We start from the raw sequence: 13,881 nt of genomic DNA on the forward strand, positions 1-13,881 counted from the left end.
TCCTCATGGTGGGTGCCTGTGTGCATCATCTGCTCTTCAGTTCAAGCAGGATCTATTCTTGATTTCACTAACAGGACCTCTTGCACCTCATGTTGCTTGACCTTCCACTGCAGGAGACCTTGCTTGCATGCCCAGCCTCTAACCTTTTGGAGACCCTTTGATTACAGCCCGTACGACTCTGCCTGTTTTGCGGCTGCTACTCTCAGAATGCAAATTTACAAGAGCAGCTGCCCAGTTCAGACGTCCTTGAGTATTCGTCGCTTATTTGTAATTAAGTGTAATGGTAACAGAGAAGATCATCTGCCTTGCTGTGCTGCTCTGCCATCCATCCCCTTATGTCTGGTTGGCAGGGTCTGTCCAATAAGATGCTGGTCATCTCTGCGAATTAGTTTTTAATAGCCTAACGCTAGAGGTCAGTGTTTCATTTGCAGTAGGTTTCCATGTTGTTTGTAAACACTGATGTTGCAACCAAGCACAAAGAGGCAGTCTCATGTTTAAGTAGAAAATAGTATAAAAAGGACTGTTTTACTTCTAGCAGTGGCATATTTGACAGTTATGAAGTGGAATGTAAGCTTTTGTAAAAGTAGTTCAAAACGTGGGGATCAGTGCCGGGTAATGAGGATGTGAGACAATTATTACATGGTATGTTGTTTATTTCTGTTACTGAGATGCCGTGTTTGGATATACAGTCCCCTTGGATCTTGTGATTGTTACTTATAGATCAAGCTGTGCTTTTAGGTCTTGTAGTAAGAAGTATGCTATCCATCGCTCTCACTCAGCTGTTCTGCCAGCAGTGAGAGAATGAAGAGGAAGATGTTCTTATCAGCATGGCAGGGATACAGTGGCAGAGAATACATTGCTAGTCTCATCATATTCTGTAAAATAGGTTATTTCTTGTAATGCTGTTATTTCTCTGAACTGAAAGTAACAACACATCCCTTAAAATGTTTTGCTGAATAAACTGTTTTAAGCAAACGTGCTTACAAATATCCACTTGGTCTCTTTCACAGATTGAAGAGGCAAAAGAGGAATTTAATGATCACGCTGAAGATGTAGACAAAATAAATCAGATCTGCAAAAACCTTCAATTCCAGCTCAATAAAATGAGGAGCTTTGAGGAGCCTCCGTTTGAGAATGAGGCTAACATTATTGTGGACAGATGGCTGGATGTATGTAAAAAGTAAATTATCGGGGTGGTCTTATCCGCCGTGCATTAAAGTAATTGATTCTGACTCATGTGTAATATTTGGAATAAATTAAGTGCAATATGGCAAAGATTCTTAAGAGAGAAATCCAGAGCAAGGTTTACAGAGTACATTGGTGTAATGCTTTTGATAGTTTATATCATGGGCAATTTTAATGTTAAATGACTGTAGGAAGTGAAGAAAGGCAATGTTTGTGCTTTCAGCATGAATCTGTAAGCTTCCTTAACAACTTCAGTGCATTCAGTCTTTGGAGTCAGTCAGGAGAATTACAGTGTTGATGCTGCTGGGGAGAAATGTTTGCCATAGTCAGTCTAAGCAGTGCATCAATACTGAGATTAGATGGTATTTACTGAGAGTAGATAAACATTAATGAGCAGGGCTCCTTCCTAAACCTGCCTTAAAACTGGCAAGCTGCCGTTTTGATTGGTGTATTTAGCGACATGTGTAGCAGGGATTTAAATATCTTCTCCATGACTGGTTTGCTGTGAAGACACATGAGATTTTTTTCCCTTGCTGCACATATTGTTTATGTGGGTGGTTTTATTTTGCTCCGATTTCGTTACGCTGCCTTTGTTTCTAGAATATAACTAAATGTTTTGTGTATCTGTGTGTGTTTCCCATGTATAAATCTCCTGGTAGATCAATGAAAAAACTGAGAACTACTGTGATAATTTGGGAAGAGCTCAGGCTTTGTGGGACAAACTTCTTGGTTTATCTGGCACAATCGATGCATGGGCAAATGCAGAACTTAAGGACACAGAGGGCCGTTGTCTGACCGATGAGGACCTTACACAGCTGAAGGTAATTTGAATGAAATTCTTTAAACTCATATTGTAGTGATGTGGACTTCTGATTAGAAATATGCAGATCTCAAAGGGATATGTGCTCTGCAAAAGCATTGGAAGTCCTGATGTTAGCAATTTTATTGGCCTGGACAGCTTTACTGAAGATACTGCATAAAATGTAGGGGGTCTTGGAAACTAATATGTATGTGTGTATGTGTATGCTAGCTTTGTGGGTATGCTAAATCATTGGAATTAATGCAGCAGTATAAATGCTTTATTAGACTACAGAAGTCCCCGCATCCCTTTGTACTGTGTAAACATCCAGTCAAGTCTGGAAATGTATGGTTTAAGTACAGTGGTGCACAAACTGTCTTGTAGCTAGAGAAAAGAGAAAAGAGTGTGTGAGGTTGCTAGGAATCTCCGTGGGCAGGCAGACATCAGTGGAGCCTGGGCAAGGCCCACTCATGCCCCTTTCATGCAGGTTCTAGCATTAGCTCTAGGCATAGGGGTGCAGTTGAATGTAGAAACACATGTACCAGCTCTGTGTCATTGAAGAGCCTCATATATAGGGGATAAGCATTTTAACTTCTGATCTTACAGTCATAATGGACCAATTGTGCTGCTCTGTTGTAGTTACAGCCATTCTCTACTATACAGGAGTAATTTCCTGCTTGAGTGGGGTTAAAACATAGCTAAGTCCCATTGTTTCTAGTTTGAAAATATGCAGGAAGCTCTTCCTCAGTGTTTATATGCAAGAAATGCCCTGTTGTTCATTGTGCTTACCTGCAGTGCACTTCTTAGTGCTGCTCATTTGTTTTAATTTGCAGAGCAATTAAAAGCCAAAGTGTTCTTGTTATGTGGATCTTCCCAGTGAAACAGTGGTATGCATGCTGTGCACAGGTGGATGTTCTGTTGTTGTTGTTGTTTTTACCGCTGTGTTGTTAGAGTTAACCTGGGGCTGTTCAGGTCCCTGAGGGCTACGCTAAAAATACACCAACTGGCAGCTACATCTTAAAAGCTATTTTGTTACCTGGAAACTGTTGAAGCCCACAGTGATGTGACCATTTCCTCGGCAGGCCTTTCTGTATTGGAGGTGGCTGAGGTTACTCAATTTTAATTCTCAAAAGAAAGGGAGGGAAAGGGGAATGGGGGGAGAAATTCTCTTTGCCATGAACTGCTGTATGAGTGGAATAGCACATTCAGTGCATTTGAAGTTTTGTAAATTTCAAAGTTTCCAGGGGGAGCCAGGTTCATTTATATATATTTATATATTTAAATATATATATTCTGAAATATATTTGAATTACAAGCCCAGTGCTGCAGTGGTACACAGGGTTGAAACCCAGGGTCCTTTGTGACCACTCAGCAGAGCACAGGTTCGTGTATCCCAAAGATACTGAGTAATTAATTTTTCAGCTGTATATTTAAAGATAGTTTCGGTATGTGTAATATCAAAGAAGTCCTTTCCCCTGTAAGCACAATGGAAATGGAAGTGCTTCTAAGGGCTGCAGGGACTGGATGGGTCTTGAGGATTCCTTGTGTAGAGATTGCAAGTGAATATTTTGTCCTGAGGGAATTTGGAATCCTGGAATCAGACGCAGTGTGATTACTTTTGGCATGCAGTGTTTCATAAGTTGAAGCTGATATTTTACTTCCACATTATTAGGTGGTTCCAGAATCCATTCCAACAAGTCAAGGTCTTTTTGTCTATCAGGAGATTTATATTAAAAAAGCATAAACAGGATATGTTTTATTTTATCTCATCTGACCAAAATGCGTAGTCAGGTGACCAATTCTTGACCTAAGTCTATGATATCTGAAACTACTTCAAGATGTTTTACCCTTTTTGTAAGTGTTAAGAAAAGCATTAAGAAATGCTTAGGACAAACAAACAAAACCCACAAGGATTATTTACCTGCATCTTTTCTTGGTTAATATAGAAGTAAAATAGTTAAGACTGTTAAATTTGTGCTGGATTTGCATTGACAGCTACTTTTGCCTGAGAAACCCGAATGTTTCTGATCCCAGAACCAACAATTGTCAGCCTAAATTTCTACAATGAAAATCTTGAAGTTAGCAGCTGTTGGACCAGTGGGAGCCGTATATGCTGAAACAAAGAGTCAGAAAATGAGAAATATATTTTTCTAACAGAAACGTGAAAATTAACTTTGAGAGAAAGAAAGTTATAGAAGTCTGTGTTTTTTTTCCCACCATTAGGCATGCATATGTGTCCAGGAGCAGAAACTGCAGAAATTTGACAACACAGTGGCTGAGATAGAAGAACTTCTGAATAGTAATGAACCTCCACTGGAGCTCCAGGTAGGAAGATGATTTTTCAGCTGATGTTAAGGTATTCATGACTATAAGACCTGCTTCTAGCATCACTTTTGCCACAGCAATTTCTTGTTTTGACTCGCCCAAAGATAATTGTGGGTGTTTTGTTGGCTGTTAGCACTAAGACTTCATTTGTTGTCTTTCTCTCAAGCTGACGCTGACAAGAACCAAAATTACCATTGTAAACACAGAAGCCTCTCTGTGTCACGTGCCTTTTATGGGCTCAGACCTGGTCCAACTGTTCTGCAGTCCTGCCTAAAAATGCCAACATGTACTCTTTTGCTATTGGCAGACAACATGGCACAAAGACAGACAGTCAGTTTTAAAATGTACCTTTACATGTGTGTGGCTTAATGTAGCTCTGTAGTGTGTAGGTATTTAGTAAGGGGTGTTTATTATGTTAGTTTTTCCTTTGGGATATCACAAGGAAATATTCATCTTTTTATGTTAACATCACACATCAAAGAATGAGTCTTTCTCCACTGTTTGAGACCACATGAGCCTTCCTTGATCCTTTACCAGTTCCTTATTTGGCTATTTGTGCATTTGTCCTCAACAGACAGTGAAGTCAGAGGAGTTCCATTGAGTAAAATTGAGTCAGCGCTAGAGTACACCAACAAATAAATTTGGTGGCAAAGTAAATGCATCACTAATGAAAATAAACAGAAATCATTCCTCCTCAGAGGAAGGCTTAAATAGCATTATTGTTCAATTTCTGGGGTGGGAGGGAAGAAACTGTAGTTGAAGTGTCTGGACTCTGCAGCTCATGTAATTGCTTTCTATATCTATTGTGCAGTTCTGCAGCATGATAGGAAATCAATCTACTATAATTTCTTACACTTTTCTTTTTTAATTTCCAATGTTAAGGTTATCAGATCATCTATTGTGCAAAAAATGGAGTTAATAAAAGACCTTTTGACAACGAAGCGGCGTACCAGTGAACTCAGCGTGAATACAGCAGAGCTAAAAGGAGACCTTGATCTGGCCAAGACGCAGATTGGGATGACTGAATCGCTTTTAAAAGCTTTATCTCCTTCTGACACCTTAGAGATCTTTACTAAATTAGAGGTAATGTGTCACCAGTTAAGCATCTTTTACAATTTTGTTAATTGTTTCTCTCCTGGGTACATCTTCTTAAGTTTTCCTCCTGCACCCATGTTAAGTTGATAGAGTAACCCAAGAGAAGAACTTCACTTGAATACTTCCTAAAGATGCTGGAAACATGAAAGAAAAACCAATTTTCACTGGTTGTTATCAAATGTAGTTAGTTAACCCTTGCAGCTACTGAAAAAGGTTAGTGGTAAAAATTCCAGCGTTGTACTACTCAAGATATGTTGAAGCAGACGTGGCAGTACTGGGTTGCTGGGTTTAAATTAATTCTCCCATCTGTCCTGAAGGCATCTTTCTATCTGCAGGGACTTTACAGACCACCTAAAACACTGAGGAACAGAATAGAGCATGTGGCAGCTAAGGCATTATTGGTTCCAGGTATTACATGCTCTGGAACATACTGTATTATCTCACATATCTGTGTGATGAAAAATATACACCACATTGTGATTATATATGCACACGACAAGTTCAGTGCTTATTTCTATCTACTGAATGCTTTCTTACTGTCAATGTACATTGACGTACAGGCGGGAATAAACCCCTTTGTAAAAGTCTGTGACTGGTAGCAAGGCAGCTGTGCAGTAAACTTCTGCTCTTCTTTTAACGTTAGGAGATACATCAGAAAATTCTGCAACAAAAACATCACGTGACGTTACTCCAAGAAGAGACGGATTGCCCCGATGTGGATGAATTAAATAAGCAGCTTAAATGTGTCACCGATTTGTTCAATAAGAAAAAGCACGTCTTTCAGGACCACTTTATGGGTGTTTTGAATCGTAAGTGAACACATGGCACATTTAGGTAGCTTTCTCAGTTTGCAGGTTCCTTCTGAATCAGTTTTGTTGCAAAATTAATTGATTTTGATTCATTGTCAGAAACAAATTTATTGCCAAAATAACAAGCTGAAGATTCAGATAAAAATGGCTTTGGTTTCCAACAGAATTCAGGAACAAATGTCAAAACATTGCATTAAAAATAACATATAAAAATAAAACATATTTACTCTTTCCAATTATTTTTTATTTAGATACAGCAGTAATCGCGTTGTCAGATGAGTAATATTTGTGTAGAAAGGAGAACAATTCATAAGATGCTATTCCAGGTCTTGTTTACTAAAACTGCTATGACTGGTGGACTGTCCTTTCCCAGTGGCTGTGTTTATTGTCAATAAATGTTGAGTAAAAAGAAGCATTAATTAAAGCATTTTCTTTCACATTGTCGTGGGAAAATAGCCTCTGACAGCAGCACTGATAAATGCAATTATGAATTGCCTTGAAATGTTCATGTTAAATAGGGATTATTTCTTTTTTCAGAGTACATTTAATGAAGAAAATTGGCGTGTCTTTTTTCAGGTCAGTGCAAGAATTTTAATGATTGGTTCAGCAGCACTCAGCTGTCTTTGAAGGACTGCTTTGACCCCTCAGAAACAAAACAGATGCTGGAAGAAAGACTTCAGAGACTAAAGGTGAAGTATTAAAATGTACTTAATTTCTATTGCTGGTTCACCTTGAACTTTTACTTTCTTTTACAGGAGATTATTCTGGGGAGTGAATTCGCATACTGTGATTTGTAACTTGAGGCCCAAAGAGCATTTTGTGTAACATAAAGTATTAGGACAATAAGTGGAAAGTAAATCTGTGTTAAAATGGAATAATACCATTCAAATTCAGCTCAGAGTTGCTCATGAAAGAGGCAGGACAGTACTTAATGTAAGTCAGTGGACTCTAATTGCATAGTTCAGTGTGCGAAGATGCAGAAAGTCAGATGTGTCACGGGATATGACAGGGACATGGCTTAGTGGGCTTGGTAAGGGATTGGCTGGCAGTTTAAGTAGATGATCTTAGAGGTTTTTCCAACCTTAATGATTCTATGATTCTGTAGAGGTTAAAATGACATTCTGACCTCTACTGGATTAAAATGTGGGAAAACGAGTTTGAATGTTGTGAATTTTCACTCTAGATCAGACAGAAACAACAGAAAAGAGATGGAAATGCACCATGGGCAAGTAGCAATCAGGGCTTAACAAAAGTAGGCGTAGTGATGTCAGTGCTAGATTTGGATGCTACTTTTGCTTACTTTTGTCTGTTGTTTTGTGAAGAAAATCCAACTTGTCTTCTTTATTTCCTCCATTTGTGAGTAAAACAACCAGAAAGACTACATGAGTAACATGGTGTCATTGTCAGAAGGAGGAATGTAGGGCATGTTGGTGATAGCTGGGGTCAAGGTACACTTAAAGGTATCCTAGAACCATGGAATGGTTGGGGGTCAGGGTCATGAAAAGAGTAGCAGGTTGTCAGAAGTGGGATTTGAACCCACGCCTCCAGGGGAGACTGCGACCTGAACGCAGCGCCTTAGACCGCTCGGCCATCCTGACTGCATGATCTATTATATGATAATGACTCTCATAAACACGATTGTGTTTTCGTTCAGCACTTCTTAACTTCTGAAGGCAAAGATGGAGATATCCAAGAGGTCAAGGCTCTGCTGAATAAAGTGAAGCATTACTTGCCCAAAGCAAGCATTCATCAGCTCAGCAGCCGAGTGAGAGATCAAGAAGCAGAACTGCAAAGACTGATATCCAAATGTCAGAAGCGGGAAAAGGAACTTGGTACTTCTCTCCAGCAGCTCAATAGGTATGGAATTAATGTCAGGTCTACATAGTAGAATTAGTGTCACATAGGACCATACAGTGATGTGTTTCATAGGAGCATGTACTTACATATTTCAGTGGCGTGAACCAGGGTGTTTAAAACTATCCATAAGCTAAGATTTACATACGAGCTTGATTGGGTGCTTGGTGTTTGTGTTTCTCAGTCAGACAGTGTTGTCAGCAGGTTTTATTTGTGTAATGCCTCTTATTTTGACCTGCGCTTGTATTTATTCTCCCTTCAGCCTTCAAGAAAGCAGCACAGTCTTAGAAAAGTGGCTCACCACTCAAGAAGAAAAACTGCGAGAGATTAAAAAAGATGAGACAAAACTTGAAAACCTGTACAAAACATTATTAATGCAGAGGTATTGTTGTCTTTGAGCTCTACGTAAGGAAGATTGCTCTGTGTTGGTATGAGAAACAGATGTTTGTTCATTTGATGTATTTTTCAGAGAACCGTTTGATTCCTTGGCTCAGCTCGCAAATTCCTTGAGGGAGACTGGGCTGACAGAAGATGAAATCATTTCAGAAACTGGTGATCTTGTTAGTAGATATCAAACACTAATGGCAAATGTAAATGAGATGGCAGGAAATACTCAGGGACTCGCAGTGGATGAACATTTCAGGGAACTTGCCCAGGATATGTCTAGTTGGATCAAAAAACTCGAGGAGGCTATTAATAATCTGAGCTCACAGGAAAGTGAGTTGCCACCAGACGAAAGGATTAATCAAATAAAGGTATCGTGTTATTCCCATTGCACTACACAGCTTGCACTTAATATGAAGCAAATGCTTGATGAGTCGATACATTATAAGATATGCTACCGCTGCTGATTGCTTGCGTTTTGTGACTTGTTTGGGGTGATGGGGGGAGTATTTTCTTCTTATTTTCTTTTTGCAAAGTTCATTAAACACATTAGAGGAAATTTTCTGCTATGCCTCTATGTGGAGTAAGACTGAATCTGTAGCCTAGGGATGGGTGCTGGTGTCATCCATCTTTCCATCATAAACTACTCCAGAGGTGGAGAGGGAGGTCAGTAATGTAGCTGGGGCACCTGGAGAGCCTCTGCAAAGTGTGTAGATTCTTGGCTGTGCTACAGTGTTGTTGGACTGGGCTGCTCTGCTCTTTCACTGAGTGATGATTCTCTTAGGCCCCCGTGTCCTCTCTGCTGTCTCCTTTCTGAGAACATAAGAGGCTCCTAACAGAATAGCCAGAAACGAGGCTGCTTATATTTACATTGTTCTTACCATGGAAGGGATAGTATTGTGATAAATGTATCTCCCTGAGATTTGGAGTTCTTTTATCATGTCAGACCAGTAGTGGTTTGATTTTGTCACATAGAGTATAATGAATAAATCTGAGCTTTCTTATCCAAGCTTTCTAAACTAGAACATCTGTCTGTTAAAACATTTGCTACGTGACATATTAGAAGGAGAATTCTTTTTTCTTGAAATCAAGAATGAAAGACATTGTTGGTAATACCTTTTATTCTCTAACCTAAGATTGTTGCATTTGTGCTGCTTCTTGTTTAATACAGGAAATCATAGCTCTCAAAGATGCAGGAGATGCCAAAATACAGAACATAGTGCCTCTCGGAGAAATGTTGATAAGAAATGACAAAGTTAAGAAGCCAGAGGTTCAGCAGACTGTTTCTGACCTCCAGAATCAGTGGGAAAGGACCTGTCAGTTAGTCACTGCATATGGAAGGTAATGTGAAATTTGCCAACGTATGATATGGATCTTCTTGTTATAGTAAGGAGGCTGCACTGATTTAGACCCTGTGGTTGCTCTTCCCTGTGCTGTGAGCTGGGCTTAGGGCCCCAGGCATCCTCCCCAGCAGAGCTGTGATCTGCCTTGGACACATCCTTACTGATTTAAAGGAGATTTGTATGTAAATCCAGTAGGCTGGAATTTTTAAAGTAGAGTTTTAAAGTTTGGGTTATTCCAGCTGGCTGAGATACTTTCTTGGCTGTGGCAGCTGTTGTTGCTTCAAGTTATTTTCTGCCAATGTCTGGTCATAGATAAGTCAGCAAAGGGAGCTGAGTGTGTCTGATGACCAAATCGATCCTTTAAAACATGTCACATGGTTCCATGTGTGTGGTGAAAACAGACTGAAGTTCTGATTTTGCAGTTAATGACAATTTCAAGGTGTTTGTCTGCTGTAACATCCGTGAATGTTAGAACAGTTCAATAGAATCACTGGGAAATCTGCTGTTGAGACAAATGGAGCTAGTGCAGACCTACTGTATACTTGTAATAATTACCAGAGAATTGATTATTAAAATAAGTACTCTTCAGAGTATTCAGTTATTAATAAACACCCAGCACAAGCAGTACAAGTGGCATTCAGAAAGATCAGTGGCTATGTTAGATCCAACTTAACAGCATGCATACGTCCTCCTCACAATATGTTTAAGACTGGAGATGAGGTGCTCAGCAGATCTGAAATGATGTTCAGGACTTTGCAGAATTAGGACTGTGAACAGCAGATGTGATACATCCAGCATCACAAAATGGGAACACCAAATTTAATACAGTAATGTCTGGGAGGCTATGATCTATTTGTGACTGACCCAAAACCATGAATCTTGAGACAAAAAAATCCCAAAGCACCAAAGCTTTACTTTTATCCTCATTTTCCCTGCTGTACTTTGTAGAATAGTAACCAGACTTTATTTGTTTGAACTTTTTTTGAGTGGGATCATATTTTGAAATATTGGCATTTAAGTTCCATCTGGAAATTATTGTAGCTTCATCACTGAATGTGAGTGTACGGCTGTTGCTTAATGGCCTTTTGTCTCACTAATTTTGGTTGCGTATTTTCTGCGGACAAGTGTAACCCATTCACCTTCAGTGGATCATTGTGTGTATTTGGAAAGGAAACAAATCAGAATCTGATGTTGAGGTTACTGGATTGTGATAGCACAATCCTTATTGTGTATGCTGTTTTTGTTGTCTGCAGATCTGAAACACTCCCCCACCACCTCCACCTTAACCAAAGCAATGTTTCAGTCCTACAGAACATTCCCTTTCAGGAGACTGAAAGTGTTTTTAAAGGAAAAAGATTTATAGTCTTGCTGTAGTTTTGAAAGGACTTCTGATGGAATAAAGAGCTGAAAATACAGAGCATGAGCATCTTGCCGCAGATAGAAGAAACTGTGGGTTTGTGGGTTACAATTTAAGGCATATGTAAGAGGGTTAGTCACTTGTCCTGTATTTAGCTCCAGTTCAGCAGCACTAACTTCAGGGTCTTTCATTTTCATATATTTGAAAATTCCAGCCTAAAGTTGGTCATTAATTTAAAATCCAAAGAAAAGTATTCAGTATGCTGGTGTTCATTCGAATTATTGACTTGACTGTAACTTTTCATTTAGGTAATAAATGCAAAATATTTTAGTACCGTTAAAATGGGTATCTTTTTCTTAGCCTTCAAGACCAACTTCTGTTCAACAGGGAACAGTATGAGCAAAGCAAAGAAGGTCTGAGACTGGCTCTAATTGAACTGAAGAAACAGCAACAAGAGATGGGTTTTGCCCTTCAGCCTGGTTTGCTTGAGAAGCAAGCTCAGTTGGCAAGTTACACCAAGCTCTTGCAGAGAGCAGAAGATCTAACTTCTCAGTTTAATGAATTAGAAACCCAAGATCACCTACAGAGCTTTGCTGAGAATCCCTGCTTCACAGAGGAATCGTGGCTGGAATTAAAACACCAACATGAGAATCTGCTCAGCCAGCTACAGGTTGGAACCCTACTCTGTGTTCTTATGAGAATGGTGGTGTAAAAAGCCTATCTTATTGCAGGTCCTGCTGTTTGCCTGTAGGTCTCATTCAACTGAGAAGTTGATGACTAAAACTAGGAGTGGTGAAAATTGCTTTGTAAAGGGGCAGGGGACTCCTTTCTCTCTCTTACCATGGAAAAAAGGGCACCAGTTCCTACTTTTCACTTCCATTTTCAGAAGAAAAAAACATTTAATCAAATGAGAGCAAGATAAGTGTGAAGACTAATAGTTTATACCTTCGCAAGCAGATTGTGATAGTTTTGATCTGAAGCATTCATTCCTAGAAATCTCAAGGTCATGTAGTCGTTTTCTCCTTTTAGAAGAATGAACGACACCTGGATGCTGTTTGTTATTGTTTTCACCTCGTTTAGGTCCATTTATGTCAGCGCTGATCTAATCCTAGAAACTCCTTGATTTTTAGGCTGCAGTGGAGACCTTGGAAAGACATGTTCAAGAGCACCAGCAGTTTGAGGATATGGTAACAGGCTTGAGCATAGAGCTAAAAACTGCTTCCAAAAAGCTTGCTGATTGTGTGAGTCCAGCAGTGGAACAACCATCCACTGAGCAAAAACAACTGAAATCACAGGTATGTTACAGGTTTTGCTTCGTGGAGAAAGTAGGTCCATCACCTGGGTGCTTATAGAGATCATCTGATTTATAAAAGAGCTGCTCGTGTCAAACCGAAAAGCCAAGAAACACTTTGCAATCATTTAATGTTGTAAATGTAAATGTAGGCCTGAAATCACTCTTAATGAAGGTCCACTCTTAATGGGCTTTTACTGTCAATTGAACAGAAGGTAAAATTGTCCTCATGTCGGGCATGTAGACTTAATTTGGTTGGTTGTAGATTTGTGGGGGTCATAATGAAGAAAGAGATTGTTGAATTTGATGTTAGTATGTGTCTTCAAATTAGCCAGAGAAGAAGGTTTATGTGTCAGTGAGCTAAGGTCAGTGGTAAGGAGCATCCTTCACACACAGGCAGACATTCTCCTGCAGTTTGGTGAACCTGAGAACAGTCTTGTAGCTGTGAGCATTGGGAACTACTAAAAGCTGAAACTGTAGCTCAGATATCGATCACTGCTATCCCTCTACCTCCACAAATTGCCACGCCTCTAACAAATTCACAATTGAGCAGTAAGAGGGAGGAATTATGTTCTTAAAGCTTGACTGGATCATTGTTCACCTCATGGAATTCTGTCTGATTTTTTTACCATTGTCTTAATGCATATTGCTTCAGGTGCTCTCTGTAAAAATAGATGGCTGACTAAAATTTAGTGTTTGATTTTCTGCAGCAAATGGGTCTTCACGTACTTCTCAGCTTAGTTTGTTGTTTGCAGTAAATATTTATGATTTTTGTGTTTGACTTGAGATCTCAGCATTAAGTATACTGAGTGAGTATATGTTTCAATGGCATGTTTTCTTCCTGTTCAAAGGAACAACAAGCACCTCTTTGTCAATTTGAAGACATGTTAAAGAAGATTTTGGTTTTAGCAGAAACTGTTAAACAAAACACTTCTTCACCAGGACAGAAGTTTATTGAGGATGAGATTGAAACACTTCAGAGTGAACACAGGAGTCTTGAAGAAAAACTTGAAAATGTCAAGCAAAAGAAAGAAAATGTTTTCAGTGAAGCCCTTGAGTTAAAAGATGATCTCACGGATGGAATACAGATGGAGAATAAGACAGACACAATGCTGAAGAGGGAGATGCAGATCACTTTAGATACTTCTATTGCTGCAGAAGAGGGCACCACAACAGAAGAGTTAAGGGAGTGTTTAGAAATGCATAATGTGAGTGTATTTCCTGACAACAGTGACAGTGAAGGGTTGGTTAAAGAGACATCTGTCTCTCAAATGCCTTTTGTGTCTTGCATTCTATATTGCACCCTACTATCTTTTCAAAACTGCAACTTTCAATACAAGCGCAATCTATGTGTAATAAGACAAAGCCACCTTTGGGGGGAAAAGAATGTGTAGATGTGAAAATTGCAGGTGTGCCTCTGCTAGAAAACCTTAGTCCTT

General features: G+C 39.4%; 1 protein-coding gene and 1 non-coding gene across 2 annotated transcripts in view; one reads left to right on the top strand and one right to left on the bottom strand.

Moving 5' to 3' along the window:
- SYNE2 (spectrin repeat containing nuclear envelope protein 2) overlaps positions 1 to 13,881 on the top strand; it is a 162,388-nt gene that overhangs the window by 52,923 nt on the left and 95,584 nt on the right. Inside the window, exons 32-44 of the mRNA XM_072337588.1 lie at positions 1,011 to 1,169; positions 1,845 to 2,006; positions 4,208 to 4,309; positions 5,192 to 5,392; positions 6,048 to 6,213; positions 6,790 to 6,902; positions 7,868 to 8,070; positions 8,330 to 8,449; positions 8,537 to 8,822; positions 9,623 to 9,792; positions 11,512 to 11,821; positions 12,282 to 12,446; positions 13,294 to 13,650. Of these exons, the coding sequence (XP_072193689.1) occupies positions 1,011 to 1,169; positions 1,845 to 2,006; positions 4,208 to 4,309; positions 5,192 to 5,392; positions 6,048 to 6,213; positions 6,790 to 6,902; positions 7,868 to 8,070; positions 8,330 to 8,449; positions 8,537 to 8,822; positions 9,623 to 9,792; positions 11,512 to 11,821; positions 12,282 to 12,446; positions 13,294 to 13,650 (2,514 nt within the window). The remainder of the gene's footprint in view (positions 1 to 1,010; positions 1,170 to 1,844; positions 2,007 to 4,207; positions 4,310 to 5,191; positions 5,393 to 6,047; positions 6,214 to 6,789; positions 6,903 to 7,867; positions 8,071 to 8,329; positions 8,450 to 8,536; positions 8,823 to 9,622; positions 9,793 to 11,511; positions 11,822 to 12,281; positions 12,447 to 13,293; positions 13,651 to 13,881) is intronic.
- Positions 7,729 to 7,811, bottom strand: TRNAL-CAG (transfer RNA leucine (anticodon CAG)). Its single transcript has one exon. It is a non-coding gene; the product is annotated as a tRNA-Leu (tRNA).

The sequence above is a fragment of the Excalfactoria chinensis genome, chromosome 5, assembly GCF_039878825.1.
Source record: "Excalfactoria chinensis isolate bCotChi1 chromosome 5, bCotChi1.hap2, whole genome shotgun sequence".
In the NCBI taxonomy this organism is placed as follows: Eukaryota; Metazoa; Chordata; class Aves; order Galliformes; family Phasianidae; genus Excalfactoria; species Excalfactoria chinensis.